Genomic DNA, 16,334 nt, shown 5'->3' on the forward strand with positions numbered 1-16,334 from the left:
GGTGGCCCCCCAGGTCAATGACCTGTAGTGATCTATTTCTCTACTACTCTATTAATTTACAGCCTTCTGTACTGTATAGTAACCCTCTAATTGTACCCATGGATCCCCTTTTCCTTCATGAACTCGTCCAATCCCCTTTTGAACCCCAAAGTCTTGCTACACCTTCACCTGCACTTAAAGGGGAAATCAAAAGAAAGGAATTAAAGTTCTGAAACTCTAAGGACCATAGAGGTTTCCTCTCACTGGAAATAATGCGATGATGGAAACAAGAGATGGGGTGAGCACTGTGGCATGAACGTTATGAATAGTACACAAAACACAGTAGCAGGGAATGTTTTTTCTAAACTGGAATTGCCATGGATCTAAATCGGATTTGTACATAACACCACGACTAGATCAGATCATTAGCTTTATGAAACAGTTTTGTTAAGCACAGACTAATTTGCCTGAACACTATAGTAGGAAATATAATTACACATTAGTGTGTTATAGTATCTCAGTAGTTAAAGCATTCATTTATGAATAGGTGCTTTTGCATATTTTATAAGAAAACATATTCTTAGCACTTGCCTCTTTACCTATCGCCCCTTCATTATCCCACCCTATAACAAAAGCACAGGCCCTCTTCTACTTGTACGTAGCGGTAGTGTTAGGTCAAGCACAATGTCATAGAGGTTGCATGTTCTCTTAGGTCAGGGGTATCCAATGTCGGTCCTCGAGGGCCGCAGTCCAGTTGGATTTTCAGGATTTCCCCAATGAATATACATGAGGTCTATTTGCATGCACTGCTTTCATTGTATGCTAATAGATCTCATGCATATTCATTGGGGAAATCCTGAAAACCCGACTGGATTGCGGCCCTCGAGGACCGACATTGGACACCCCTGTCTTAGGTTGTTTAATGCTTCTCAGGCTGGTGCTCAGGGCTTCGTAGAAGTTCATAGATGCTGATTGACAAGAGCTTCATTCACAAACATTAAGCAACCACTAACAGGTCACTTGTACTAGGCTGTTCTCCTTAAACAGAGGACGGATGCAGCAGTGGTTGCACTACCAGCATAAACGAATAATTAAAGTTGCAGCATTAGCCAGTTCTCCGCCCAGGGAAAAATAACGCACATAGAAATGAGTTGACCAGCATCACAATAAAGACCAGCTTAGTGTTAGATTTCAATAGCTGTTGGAGTTTGGTAAACACAAAAAGATGAATATTTCTGTGAACTACTTGGTAATATCTTGTACATAACTACAGCAGTCAAACTGAATGTCCTTTTTATCTTCCTTTTTAAAATCCTTTAATTGTTGCTGCTGTGGTGCTGTTAGGACCCATCTTTGCACCCCCACTTCTGTGAAAGCAGGCAGTTTTATTAAACTGGCCAACAAATCACTAAACCATGTGCCACAATAACGAGAGGATGAGGGGCGAAGACTAACATCAAGTTCAGAAAGTTCTTTTAACATATGCAAATGCTGGAAGAAAAGGGTCCAGCCTTCATCAGACACAGTGTCATTATAAGAAAGATCCAGTTTCCGTAGTCTTTGCAGATGACCCTTTTGTAGCACAGAGGCTGAAAGTAAGGAGACACACTTTCATCAGAGGAAATACATCTTACAATTTCATTGATCTGCCTAGTAACTTAAAACTACAGAGCTCCCAAAAAAATAAGTTTAGATAATTCAGATTGCAAGTAAAATTTTTAAAAAGTTATGCTTTTTCTTGGCCTCGTACTTATTGGGTGGTTGGTCTTATAAAATCATACTGTATAAACCACTATTCAAGCTACTGATCTGAGTAGTAAATGCTGCTGCCTGAATAAAAGCTGATGTCAATTATTACAGACCAGCACAATGTTACCCCAATAATGCTAGGGCAATATTGGTAGTAGCAATAGTTCAAACTCCTAGGGCTAGATGCACAAAACACAGGAGGGGCCTTGGGCCCTTCCTCATGCATCCCAGGATGCACTGGGAAGGGGAAGGCCCACCATTTTGAAGTGGCAGGCCTGCGAGCAGGAGGGTCTGGGCATCCCTCCTGCTGTCATCATAATTTAGAGGTTTGGGGGAGCCAGGGGGCATTGGTGACAGGAGGGAATAGGCATCCCTCCTGCCAACTTTTGGTAAAGTGGGGAAGGAGAGGAAAGGGGAGGGGTTTCACAGTGGCAGGAAGGAGTGGAAGGGGTCTCTACTTTTGTTCTGGGGGGCTCATCAGCAGGGAGGGGGGCGCAGCTTGACTTTTTTTTTATGGGCCAGATATGCATGTGTTACGCACACCATCTGTATCCATAGAAAAAAACTCAACATGTCAGACCTGTCATTTTTTTCAGGTCGGTATTACCGATCCAATTATGGCATGCAATTTTGGTCATTGATTGGATGGCTGGTTTTAATATTAATGACCTCATTTTAATAATAATGAGGACGTTTGCATATAAAACCATGCGGTGAGCCATTTTCAACAACGGGTCGGCAAATTCCAACAGTCGCTAAACCAGTCAAACTGGTTTAGTGACCATCGGTATCCAATCGGAGCATTTAGTAAATCTAGCCCCTAGCCAGATAACTAGAGACCAACTGTATTTCAGTTGTGACGCAAGAATTGGCCTGAAATCAGTATTCAGCTTTCATTTCTATTTTGGTCAAAAATGCTGGTGTGTTTTCAACTGAAACCAAAACTCGGTGCTGTATCCCCATCGTGATTCCCCCTCCCCCTCCTGAATGGGAACCAGCTCCACTTATTCAGTCATCCTCCTCCTTCCCCCCTCCCCTTAAACAGAGTTATCTCCCACTACCCCTCCTCAAGCCAATCTTACAATCGGTGGTGATCTAGCGGCAGGAGGACTAGAGATCGATCCTGCCCCGACTAAGCCACTAAATCACTACCAATTGTAAAACAGGCAGGGGGAAGGGAGGAGAGGGATATTCCTAAAATTTGAGTACAGTGTTGTAGAATAATCCGGAATGTGCACCCAAATTGAGCTTAGAGGAAGCACAACTACAAGGACATGAGGAGAGACTGACACAACTAAGAAAAAAATCAATTCGGGTTCTCGGAGGAAGCTAGTCTGGCAAAACACGTCAGAGCCCGTATACTCCTCCCGGAACAAATTTAAGATACATGTTATTTGTCATTTGGGGGTCCTTTTACTAAGGTGAGCAAACCGATTTAGCGCATGCTAAATGCTAAAGTGTCCATTATATTCTATGGGCACCTTATGCGCTAAATCGATTAGCGCATGCTAAATTAGTTTGCGCGCCTTAGTAAAAGGACGCCTTGTTGACTAAACAATGAAAAATTTGTTCCAGTTAAGCAATAATATAGTACTATAAAGTGCAGTGAAAGACTAAAGAGAGGCACATTTAGGGGCTGGTCCCCAGTTGCGTTCTCTCTACTGTTAAGGTTCTGAGCACTTATAGTAATAGTGTTGAATCATTTCCATTGAGATATTTGGTGGTCTTTTTCTAAAAATTCACCCAAATTGAGTGCCAGGAATTACACCTGGTTTCAGCAGGCATAAGTCCTGGCGCTTAAATCTGGGTGTCAAAATCGGTACACAATGCTATTCATTGTTTTACTTCTTTTATTTGTATGTAGCTATCTGATGATTTTACATTGTGCTTTTTTCTCTAATTGTCCAACACTTCTTATTGTAAACCGCCTCGAACTATTATGGCTTTGGCGGTATATAAGAATAAAATTATTATTATTATTCTATAATGGGCACTCGTCTTTAAGCTCTCTTTATAGAATTAGCACTGAGCGTCAGTTTTTTTCACTGTGGATTTTTGAGCGCCATTTGCTGAATCTAGCCCTTAGCGTGCAATAAAATCACTTTAATGCACACTAAGGGCTCCTTTTACTAAAATGCGCTAGCGGTTTTAGCGCGCACTTAGCGTGCGCTAAATTGCCCCGCGCACTAGATGCTAACGCCTCCATTGAGCTGGCGTTAGTTTCTCCCCAAAGCGTAGGGGTTAGCGCGCAGTTAAAACGCTACCGCAGCTTAGTAAAAAGAGCCCTAACAAACCAAATGCACAAACCTACTGGTCAGTCATTTTAAATAAGAGGTATCGACACAGAAGCTAGCAGGACGGGATAGTATCATTATAAATATTGACATTCAAAGATTTTTGCATGAAACCATGAACTTGAAAAGTGTGGTCTCTTTATACAGACCTAGTGTGGCCAGATCATCAGCCAACAGAGCACAGCTGCTCAGACTCAGTACTTGAAAGTCTGCTGCAAGGCTCAAAGCATCCAAAAGTTGCTTTAATCTTCCACCAACACACTTATTCCATGACAGATCCAATTCCTTCATTCCCGAAAGCTGAAGAGTAGCATCAGCTGAAAACAAAATAACATGTATTTACACGGACTGCTACCAGTAAAAGGTGTACTAATGACCGATGTTAGATGCAAATTATGCATGTACTTAGTAAAGTGTTTTAATACAGATGGTAATATAAAGGTGTAGTATGGGGGGAGGGGTTTGCATAACTCTGCACAACTTTTTCACCATGCTAATAAGTAATTACCAGTATGTACATTTTTTTTTTTTTTGCTCCTCAATAACATCAATGCAAACTAATTTGCATGGCAAGTGCTGTTAATGTTTGTTGGTTCTTGATGTACCACCTTTCAGGGCCTACCAATCAAAGCATGTGACAGGTGTCTGGGGAAGATGGGGGGAGGGGGAGAAGAGTTCTGATGGCCACATGTGGGCAGAGTTTTGGTTCAGGGAAGGGGCCTAGTGAGTTCTGGTGTTCAGGAGGACTAGGGGGTTTGGAGGGGTTAAGGAATGTGATCGGGAGGGGAATGCAAGTGTGAGGAACTCAACCACAGCATTTTGCTAAAACAATAAAGCCAAGGTCACACTGAATCATCTGTAGTGCCAGACACAAAAGTGCCAAATAGCCCACACTAACATTGTCGTGCTGGGTAGTTCTTTCCCGTGCAATAAATGATGCTTAGGCATGCCCTCTGAGGTATATTTAGAGGGCGAGGTTTCATCATCATGGACACCCAAATATGGGGTACCACAGGGTTCCCCTTTGTCTCCCATTCTGTTTAACATTTATATGACCTCATTGAAAAATTTTTGCCTTTCTTCTGTAGAGACCATATTTACTTATGTGGATGATATTTTCATCCTATTGGAAGTTAATCACGATCTTTGCAACCTGGTTACAGGCATAGACAGTCGCATTTCCAGACTTCAGAGGTGGGCTAATTCCATCCAAATGAAATTGAATGCTTCAAAAACTAAATTGGTTTGGATCGGGCCTAGACTAGAAATTCTCCCTGCTAATGTCGTATTGATTTCTCCTCTAGAGTCTTGGGTATTATTCTGGATTCTTCTCTTACTTTTAGTGACCAGATAAACTCTTTAACAAAGAAATGTTTCTTTAGTTTGCATATGCTGAGAAAAGTCAGGTCACTATTCTATCAGGAACACTATTCTTTATTGGTACAGTCCACTGTTTTTGCTCAGTTGGATTATTGTAACTCTGTTTATTTGGGTATTAAATAGGGTAGTCTAGATCAGTGGTTCCCAACCCTGTCCTGGAGGACCACCAGGCCAATCGGGTTTTCAGGATAGCCCTAATGAATATGCATGGAGCAGATTTGCTTGCCTGTTACTTCCATTATATGCAAATCTCTCTCATGCATATTCATTAGGAGTAGCCTGAAAACCCGATTGGCCTGGTGGTCCTCCAGGACAGGGTTGGGAACCAATGGTCTAGATCGACTACAGTTGATACAGAATACAGCAGCTAAACTTATCTTTAGAAAGAGAAAGTACAATCATGTATCCCCATTGTTAAGAAAGCTTCATTGACTTCCAGTCTGTCTCAGGATACAGTTTAAGTGTGCATGTGTTGTTTTTAAATTCCTCTATGGAATATTTGATCCTTCAATCCCTCTATGTTGGAATGCTATTAGATCCTGTCACTCAAGGATTACAACAATTTATAAATTATCATTTCTATCCTCTAAAGGACTTAAATGTGCCGGGAAGCTAAGCAAATCTATGGCATTTAAACTGGTGGAAATTTGGAATAAACTCCCAGATTCTTGAAGACTGTTAGGTCAGCTACATCAATTTCAGAAAGATTTAAAAACTTGGCTGTTTACGCAATAATTATTTAATATCACCAGTCGACGAATATTAACTATGTATATTTTATCTTTTAACTCTTTAAATATCTATCTAATCTTAACTAATAGTACTCTCTCCATATGGCCTATTTGTTTGTTACTTTATTTTTAATGAACTGTAAACCGAATCGAGTTCCTTCGGGAAATGATCCGGTACATAAATTGAAGATTAGATTAGATTTTCTGCTACCTACAGCAACTGCAAAAAAAAGCCAATAAGACTTTTTTCCCCCTACTCTGTGTCTATTGGAGTGGGGGAGGGAAGCTTAGTAAATCTGGCTCACGATTTAAGATACATTTTAAAATGCATCAATAACAATAAAACAAAATATTAGGTATATGGAGCAGAACACGAATTTGTAATAATCACATTGATAATCTGGCAAAATTGTCAGCGCGTAACCAGAAACCGAGCAAGGTCTGTATCGCGACTCAAGATTTTTACAGATGCCCTGCTGGAAAGGAGAAAAGAGGTATCATCTATGTCATTGCTTGCCATTTTTCTTTGTGCAATATATTAAATGCTTCAAAACAATTCAGTGAGGAAATGCCTTCTAGCTGCTATGTGACCTTCAATATTGCACTTAACCCCAATTAACTTTCAGACTCCAAGAGCTCCCCTCCCCGAGATTTTGATAATTAAATTTAGCAAATCTTTGACCAAACAAATGTGCTGCTATTAAAGTATTACTGAGACATCCATTCACACCAAAACAAAATACATTGAAAATTATATATAGACAAAAAGTGGAGAAAACCAGACCTCCATAAGAATAAAGTTATTATTATTATTATTATTTTCTGGCTTCTCGATTGACAATAAATCATTTGGAGCTCATAACGCAGGTCTGTAAAAAAAAAAAAAACAACCCAAAAACAAACACGCCACCTAACATTTATAATCACACACATTCTGAGTTTTCTTCCTTTCAAAATCAGTTTTCTTTCACTTTAAAATTTTCTTCACCATTTTAAACTCGTACGGCTTTTTAGATGAACATTTAAAAATGTATCCATAATATTAATACATCAATACAAAGCTGTTGAGAGAATTATCCAGATTAATGTCTATAATCTACAGGAGATATAACTTATCTTAATCTCTCCAAATGTTTCTTTTGGAAATGTTATTCTCATAGCCAACTCCCTACAGGGGTACTCCTGTTTTGCCTTGAAAAAAAGCTACATCAGAAGATAAACTAACTTCTTTCACCCTACATAAACACAAAAAGACATTAGATGAGCCATGTGTAATGTGGGGTGGAAGAAGTTAGAAGTTTATCCTGAAATGTCAAGTATGAGGAAAGACTAAAAAGGTTAGGGCTCTTCATCTTGGAAAAGAGATGGCTGATGGGGAGATATATGATTGAAGTCTACAAAATCCTGAGTGGAGTAGAATGGGTACAAGTGGATCGATTTTTCACTCCGTCAAAAATTACAAAGACTAGAGGACACTCGATGAAGTTACAGGGAAATACTTTTTAAAACCAAGAGGAGGAAAAATTTTCTCACTTAGAGAATAGTTAAGTTCTGGTATGCAGAGGTTGTGGTAAGGGCAGGTAGCATAGCTGGTTCTAAGAAAGGTTTAGACAGCTATAACTTCCATTTCAGGTACTTGCTATAGGTGCAGGAAAAAAAACCAAAAACTGACAGGAAACCCCCAAACTGATATAAAATTCTCCCAGCTAATCCTTCTACACATTGTACATGTGTTAAAGTCACCCAATTACTTCTGTGCCTTGCAGTGGAATACCTAATGGCCTTGAAAAATGTGAACGAAATCCAATAAGTTTAAACTGTACATGTTTATTCAGGAATCATCTGGAAATGTCTAAGGCTAGAAATACTCTTCACATTTGAGAGGCTTGCTGTATGTACAGTTTCTAGAGGACAGACGTCTTCAATTCAGACCCAGTAGACATGCCACTAACTTCCAAAGACGGACACAGTATGGCAACAACAACAAAAAAAATAATCCCAGCAACCTACTCTCCTTCCTCCCAAAAATGATTTAAAAAGTCAGGCAGTGCTGGAGAATCCTGAAAGAGTAGCACAGACTACTTTTGCTGCCACTGCAATTTTCCAGGTGCCTGGAAAGTCTAATTTTATTTTAATAATAGTATTCTGCATGTTTTAAGAGAAATAAAAATTCTTACCCAGTGCAGTAAAGGAGCCTTCCTGTAATGCACAGTTGTTGAGAAAAACAGACTTCAGCTTTGGCAAAAACCTGAGCCTGCTCAGAAGGTGTTCACAGGCGCTTCCAATGTTTTTATTGGACGATATATTCAGTACTTCAAGACTTGCAAGAAGAGGTATTACCTGAGCTTCAAAATTAACATACTTGTCAGCGTAAGTAAAATATAATCAGAAAGAAAGGGTAGTAAAAGACCTACAGTAAGTTTTACCAAAAGTTGACCAAAGGATAGTTACCGTATATACTCGAATATAAACCAGGATTTGGGGGCCAAAAAGTTGGCCCAAAATTAGGGATCCTGGTTTATATTCGGGCCAGCGCCCACCCGCCCCCCTCCCAGACTTGTTGCAGGCCTCTGCTGGGCTGCCAGGCTCTGCACCCTGTCTCTCCTCCCTGCCAGGTACTGCACCCAGCCCCCTTCCCTCCCTCTGCCAGGCACTGCACACAGCCCCCTTCCCTTCCTCCTAGGGTCGCCACCCTGTCCTCCCCTGCCCTGTCCCTTGTACCTCCTCTGCTGCTGCTGGAATCCCTGGTGGTCCAGAGGTATAGCAGGCAGGAGCAAGCTTTCCGCACTCCTACCCAGCTGCTAACCCAGTCGGCCGCTGCCGTGAGTTCCGGCTTTGGCCGCTGATTGTAACCAAGCAGAAGCATGCTTTGGCGCTGCTACACGGTGCTGAGCGGCTTCCTGAATGGCTACCATCAACTCTCGGGAGAATTTGCGGGAGCCATTCAGAAAGCCGCTTGGCGCCGAGCAGCAGTGCCAAAGCGCACTCCTACTTAGTACCGCTCAGCGGCTGAAGCCGGAACTCTCAGCAGCGAGCAAGCGAATGGGTCAGAAGAAGGGCAAGAGTGCGGAAAGCTCGCTCCTGCCCGATACGCCTCTGGAAAACAAGGGATTCCAGCGGCAGAGGAGGTACGATGGACAGGGCAAAAGGAGGACAGGGTAGCGATTCTGAGAGGGAGGGAAGATCCCAAAACGTAGTTTTAATTAGGCAATGTTTCCTTACTCAGAGCTTCCATATCAGCTTCTGTAATACAGCACTGATGCAGATCGAGTACTTGCAGGTGTTTCAGACTGGCTACAGGAGCTGAGTCTTTAAATCCTCCACCAGCCTCCTTGTTACAAGACAGATCCAGTTTTCTTAGATAAGGCAAGTATCGGAGAGCAGTGCCTACAAATAATTTTTTAAAATATGCTTAGAAAAAAATAAATCATGGATTACATACTGCAATGCACAATACAAATTTTAAACATGTGCAAAGCGAAATTTAAAGCAATAATAATAAAAAAATAAAAGGTGTGGGGAGAACATGGTGCAGTAGTTAAAGCTACAGCCTCAATACCCTGGGGTTGTGTGTTCAAACCTACACTGCTCCTTGTAATCCTGGGCAAGTCACTTAATCCCCCCACTGCCCCATTTACATTAGATAGATTGTGAGGGCAGACAGGGAAAAATGCTCGAGTACCTGAATAAATTCATGTAAACCGTTCCGAGTTCCCCTGGGAGAATGGTATAGAAAATTGAATAAATAGTGTGAAAAGCTTCAGGTATTGTGACATCATAATGCCTCATTCCACCAATGCCCAAGAGCCAACATCATCAGTGATGTCACAATGGCTTGATTGTCCTATACTTGGCTCACTTTTGCTACATTTTGATTTCTAGAGTGGCAGGTTGTGGATTCAAATCCATGCTGCTCCTTGTGACCCTGGGCAAGTCACTTAATCCCCCCATTGCCCCAGGCACATTAGATAGATTGTGAGCGTGCTGGGACAGACAGGGGAAAATGCTTGAGTATCTGAGTAAATTCATGTAAACCGTTCTGAGCTCCCTTGGGAGAATGGTATAGAAAATTGAATAAATAAATAATAATAACAACTTTATTTTTCTATACCGCCATAATCTTGCGACTTCTAGGCGGTTCACAGTGAAGAATAGCTGTACAATCAGCGACTTACAACTTACAGATGGAGAAGAGGTCACAGAGCCTGTGATTACATGGTGCAGATTAATTAGAAGAAAGATATACATAGGTTGCAATATGGTTTTTAACATGTTACAATAAAAATGTTGGAAAACCAGCGAATAACAGAATACAAATGGAGAAGAAGACATTGAGCAGTCAGAGAATACGAAATACAGAGTACCGTGAATGGGGAAAAAGTGGATTCAGTATGATGAGCGGTAGCTTTGAAAAAGGGGTGGGGGGAGGAAGACTGGCTATGAAATAAATTTGTTGAACAGGGTGTCTTTAATTCTTTCCGAAAATGCCTGCTTCTACTCTGGTCTGTTTTGCCGCTTCAGATTTCACCCTCATGCTTGCTTCTACTTCCTGCTTGTGCAGCCACCTCTAAGCCCATCCTCGGATGTAGACAAATCATGGGCTGCATACGAAGGGGTTTCGTCAGTCGTAAGGCGGAAGTCATTATGCCATTGTATAGATCCATGGTGAGGCCCCACCTGGAATACTGTGTGCAATTCTGGAGGCCGCATTATCGCAAGGATGTGCTGAGACTGGAATCGGTGCAAAGAATGGCCACCCGGATGGTCTCGGGACTCAAGGATCTACCATACGAAAAACGGCTTGACAAATTACAGCTATACTCGCTCGAGGAGCGCAGAGAGAGGGGGGACATGATCGAGACGTTCAAGTATCTTACGGGCCGCATCGAGGCGGAGGAAGATATCTTCTTTTTCAAGGGTCCCACGACAACAAGAGGGCATCCGTTGAAAATCAGGGGCGGGAAACTACGAGGTGACACCAGGAAATTCTTTTTCACCGAAAGAGTGGTTGATCGCTGGAATAGTCTTCCACTACAGGTGATTGAGGCCAGCAGCGTGCCTGATTTTAAGGCCAAATGGGATCGGCACATGGGATCTATTCACAGGGCAAAGGTAGGGGAGGGACATTAAGGTGGGCAGACTAGATGGGCCGTGGGCCCTTATCTGCCGTCTATTTCTATGTTTCTATGTTTCTATAGCTGCTGCATCAATACAGCTCCCACAGCAAGCGATTCGACTTCTGCGCGCACACTGATCCTAAAACTACGGCGAGACGACTTAAGCCCATCCCAAGATACTACAGGTTAAAAAGGCAATAAGCATGCATTAGTGCTTATTGCATTAGTAAAAGGACCCCTTAGACCAGACATGGGCAAACTACAGCCCGCAGGCCATATCCGGCCCGTTTAGTTTTTTTAATCGGGCCCGCAGCGTCAGAGGCAGCTGCGGTTTGCGCATGTCTGAGCTGAATCAGTACAGCCTGAGACTCCAGCGACTTGTGCAGAAGCGTTAGTCCAGCTGGCACTTCGCTGTGTAGCATCTGCCCTTTGTCCTTTTCCTGCCTGGTGTCATTATTGAAGTTTCGCACTTGCCATGCAGATCGCAGGCCGACATTGACAGTTTCAGCACTTGTGCGCGGGCTCGGGAGGATGGTTAGCTTTGAAGCTATTTGGCCTCGAGCTGCAAAATTTCTTTTTCTGCGTGCGTGTGTGTTTAAGCTCACGCCGACTTATAATCTCCGTGAGACGGGGTTGCGCTCTGGCGTAGCTTTTCTTGAACTGTGTGAGAGAATTGCGGAGGCCTTGACTGATATTGCCACTCTCGGCGCCTGGAGACTGAGCCAAGGGGGCTAGGCTTTTTAACATCACAGCTCTGGAGGGCACCGCTGCAGCCTCTTGTCACCAAAGCGCCAAATAACAGCTATATTCATACAGTAAATTACAGCCCAGCTCAGGTATCTGTTGTGTTGTGTTGTGTTGTTTTTTTTTTAATGACTGAAGTTCAAAGATGTGCAGAAAGATTAAAGCCTCGCCGAGCACTTTAACCGGCATGTCACGAACGCAGCCTCTTTCTGGTGGGGATTAGTGTCCCTGTAAAAGTAACTGGGGAGGGGGGGGGGTTTCCTTCAGAGGCAGCAATGCACTGTACAACGGTCTCCTTAATCTAATACCTGGGATCAGTTTCTTGGATGAGAGGCGACGGACGAATATAGGTCATTGCTGTTTCCTCCTGCAACATCAGACACACACACACACACCCCGTTGCCCAGACCCTCTGTCAAATTTAAGAACCCATTGTAGCCCACGAGTCAAAAAGTTTGTCCACCCTTGCCTGGCTTAGACTGTGAATCCAATGGCGTAGTAAGGGGGGGAGGGGCGGTCAACCCCCGGGCACGGTCTTCCTAAGGGCAGGGCACCCCTCCTCCTCTCCACCCCAACCTCCTGTTGCTCTCCTAGCCACGTGATCCTTGCCTTCCCTGGTACCTTTTTTACTTCCCTGGTGCGAGGTTGCTGCCCGCGTCGGCATTGGCGCTCTCTCCAACATCATTTCCGGGACCAGCACCTAAGAAGTGACATCAGAAGGCAAGCAGACACTGACGTGGGCAAGGTGCAGGGAAAGGGCAACATCACCCCATGCACCACTCACCCATACTACACACTGTGTGAGCCCTCTATAGGCAAAAAATATATACAGTGTTCCCCCGTGAATTTGCAGTTCGCGGACTCACTAGTTCGCAGTATTCTCCAACCGCTTCTTCTTGTACTAAAGTCGGGCTACACCAATCAGGAGCTGCATGTCAAAGCAGCTCCCGATTGGCGTAGCCTTACTTTAGTAACAGGAAGAGGCGGTCGGAGCAGACCGCGAGTGATTTTCTTCACTCGCCGGTGCACCAGCTGCCTTCTCCTGCTTTTTGACAGGCGATAAACCGTATTTGCGTTTTTTCAAAATTCACAGGGGTTCCTGGGATGGAACCCCTGCGAAAATCGAGGGAGTACTGTATATCTATTGTACCTGAAAATTAAATATTATTGAAAAAGGCCTGAGCCAAATCCAAAAATAATTTAAAAAAAAAAAAGGTTCACAACGTAACAGTTTAAATCGGTGCACATTTATTAATGCAGATGGCAGTGTTATTCTTGTACTAAGGGCTCCTTTTACGAAGGGGCACTAGCGTTTTTAGCGCACGCACTGGATTTGCGCACACTACAGTGCACGCTAGCCGAAAAACTACCGCCTGCTCAAGAGGAGGCGGTAGCAGCTAGTGCGCAGAGCATTTTAGCATGCGCTATTCCGCGCATTAAGGCCCTAACGCGCCTTCATAAAAGGACCCCTAAGTCCTTTTTTTTGGTTGACATCCAGATAATCCTTTTTATTTTATTTGCCAGATCATACTGTGTTTTTGTCACTTATTTTGCTACAATTACTATTATTTTATTTTCCTCATTTTGGTACTGTACTGAATGCATTGTGGTGCTATCTTCTGAAATGTACATTGCGTATATGTATTTGCTGGTCTGCACCATATGTTTTGTTTGTTGTGGTTTTGTAAAACTTAATAAAACATTTTTGAACTAAAAAAAAAAAGGCGACAACCCACCCCTCCAATAGAAAGAAAGTGAAAAAATATAACTATCAAAATCAGCATTCCTTACAAATACACAATTGCCAGCATTCTAAGATTTACTAACCTACATATTGTACGCTATCCTGGTTTAAGCCACACTTGTGCAACTTTAACACGCTAAGATGTGGGGCATTCTGTAGTTCTTGAGCGATGACCCTTAAACTGGAACCAATGTTTTTATTCATGGAGAGATCCAGGACTTCTAGATTTTGCATACCTCCCAGAGCCTGAGCTAGAAATAAAAGCGCATGATGCATGAGTTATTTCCAGCACATCTTGAAAACAGATAAAAGTATTGTATTAACTGTAATCTTGGTAAAGCCAGCCCTTTGTACTTCCTTATGCAGTAAGAACTGTATCAGCAAAAAAACAGGCACAAACAAGATTTAAGCAGAATAAATGTATGACATAATGTGATAAGATAAATATATTATGTGACATGTTTTACATCCCTGTAAGTGCAACAGCCTTCTATTTATTAAGGCATACTAAGCATTAGGAAGCAGAAACCTCAGTCTTTGAAAAGGTTTGCCCTGATTTTTCCATCTAGAGATGTTTAATCAGAAAAAAAAACCACCTTATTAATACATCCATTAATAGTAACATTGGCCTGGATGCACTAAAGATACAAACTGGATCTCACAATCTGCACAACAAAGAAAAATAGGGAGCCCCAATGATCCACAGTGAAAACAATCCACCGATGAAAACAAAAACCTGTGGGATACAGATGTTCTGGAGATAATTTATTATACACTGACATATAAAAACATGAAAATTCAATGAAAAAAGTACGATGATAAAAAATACAGTGGTAAAAAACCAACCGGACCCTACACGGTCCGTGTTTCGGCGAACACACCTTCCTCAGGGGTCCAATGGTTTGCAAACTCGCATATAAAGAATTGGACTGAAAACAGTCTATTTTCTTTACACATGTGAGCAAAGAACACTGCAGACAAGCTGAAGGAGCAAAAAAATGCCCATCTGCAGTAACCATTATCTCTCTCCTTATTGGCTAAAGCTCTTAACATTTGCATCTCCTCTTCCTATAGGCTAAGGCTCTTTACACCTGCATTGTGAGGTCATAGGGCTTTATGGTTATAGAAACATTGTAACATGATGGCAGATAAAGGCCAAATGGCTCATCTAGTCTGCCCAACAAAAATGAGGAGACCCAATGATCCACAGTGAAAACAATCCACCGATGAAAACAAAAACAAAAAACTGTGGATACAGATGTTCTGGAACTAATTTATTGAACACTGGCATATAAAACCATGAAAATTCAATTAAAAAAAGTACAAATGATAAAAAATACAGTGATAAAAATCCAACCGGACCCTACACGGTGTTGTCTTTAAACATGTGAGCAAAGAACACCGTGGGGGTTTTTGGGTTGTTTTTTTTTGTTACTTCAGCTTGTCTGTGGTATTCTTTGCTCACATCTTTAAAGACAATAGACCAATTCTTTATATGTGAGTTTGCAAACCATTGGACCCCTAAGGAAAGCGTGTTCGCCGAAACACAGACCGTGTAGGGTCCGGTTGGATTTTTAACCACTGTATTTTTTATCATTGTACTTTTTTCATTGAATTTTCATGTTTTTATATGTCAGTATTTAATAAATTATCTCCAGAACATCTGTATCCACAGTTTGTTTGTTTTTGTTCTCACAATCTGCCCCATTAAAAAGAAAAAAGATCCCCCGTGCTGATGGCCCTCCCTAATGACCCCCCATAAACGGGCACCACAACCTCCCCCCATGGCAGCAAAAATGGCAGGAGGGATACCTACTCCCTCCTGCCTGGCTGAATACCCCACGCCATGCCCCCACCCTGTCCTGGAATTCCCTGCACCGTCAACCCCCTCCAACCATCCCCTCCCCCCAAATTGGACAGGAGGGATGCCCACTTCCTCCTGCCACTGGATGCTCCCCCAAATACCCCCCCCCCCCCGTACCTTTGTTAAATGGTTAGGAGCTGGAGGGAATCACGGTCCCTTCAGCTCCAAGTACCGCATGTCATAAATGACAGGCCTTTCCCTCTCCAGTGCATCATGTGATGCACGGGAGGAGCCTAAGAGGGTCATAGACATCTGAGCCAATCAGGGCCTTGGGCTTCTCCCTCTGTATGCCATGTGATGAACAGGGCGGGACCTAGGGTCTGACATCAGTTGGGTTTTCTGATCGCTAAAACCCCCTTTTTAAAAAAAAAAATAGCCAAGCAATGTTAGTGCATCAATCGCTTGGCTACTTTGCATAGGGTTTTAGCTAATTTGCATGGCCGGATCAGAAAATGGGTGATCGAGGGGAAAAACATGCATTGGGTGGGCTATTTTGTGCATTGGGTCAGTAAATGCGATCATGCTGCCTTTAGTGCATCTAGCTCATTATCCAGTGGCCAAAGCCTTTTGGTTAGGATCATTAGGCAGAATTTCTCAAATTACTAAATGGAGGTGGGCAACCTTGGTCATCGAGGGCTGCAACCCAGTTGCAATGAATATGCATGAGATTTATTTGCATACAATGGAGGCAGTGCATGCAAATTGTTCGCATGCATACTTATTAAGAAAATC

General features: G+C 42.6%; 1 protein-coding gene across 4 annotated transcripts in view; it reads right to left on the reverse strand.

The window, feature by feature from the left end:
- Positions 1–167: 167 nt before the first annotated feature.
- The window catches only part of LRRC31 (leucine rich repeat containing 31), a 42,443-nt gene continuing 26,276 nt past the window's right edge, over positions 168–16,334 (reverse strand). For all 4 annotated transcript variants that reach the window (XM_033959685.1, XM_033959683.1, XM_033959684.1 and 1 more), the window contains 5 exons: positions 13,822–13,989; positions 9,356–9,520; positions 8,311–8,478; positions 4,172–4,339; positions 168–1,568 (listed from right to left, as the gene is read on the reverse strand). In XM_033959685.1, coding sequence (XP_033815576.1) covers positions 1,222–1,568; positions 4,172–4,339; positions 8,311–8,478; positions 9,356–9,520; positions 13,822–13,989 — 1,016 coding nt within the window. In that variant the 3' untranslated portion in view covers positions 168–1,221. The remainder of the gene's footprint in view (positions 1,569–4,171; positions 4,340–8,310; positions 8,479–9,355; positions 9,521–13,821; positions 13,990–16,334) is intronic.

The sequence above is a fragment of the Geotrypetes seraphini genome, chromosome 9 (assembly GCF_902459505.1).
Source record: "Geotrypetes seraphini chromosome 9, aGeoSer1.1, whole genome shotgun sequence".
NCBI lineage: Eukaryota > Metazoa > Chordata > Amphibia > Gymnophiona > Dermophiidae > Geotrypetes > Geotrypetes seraphini.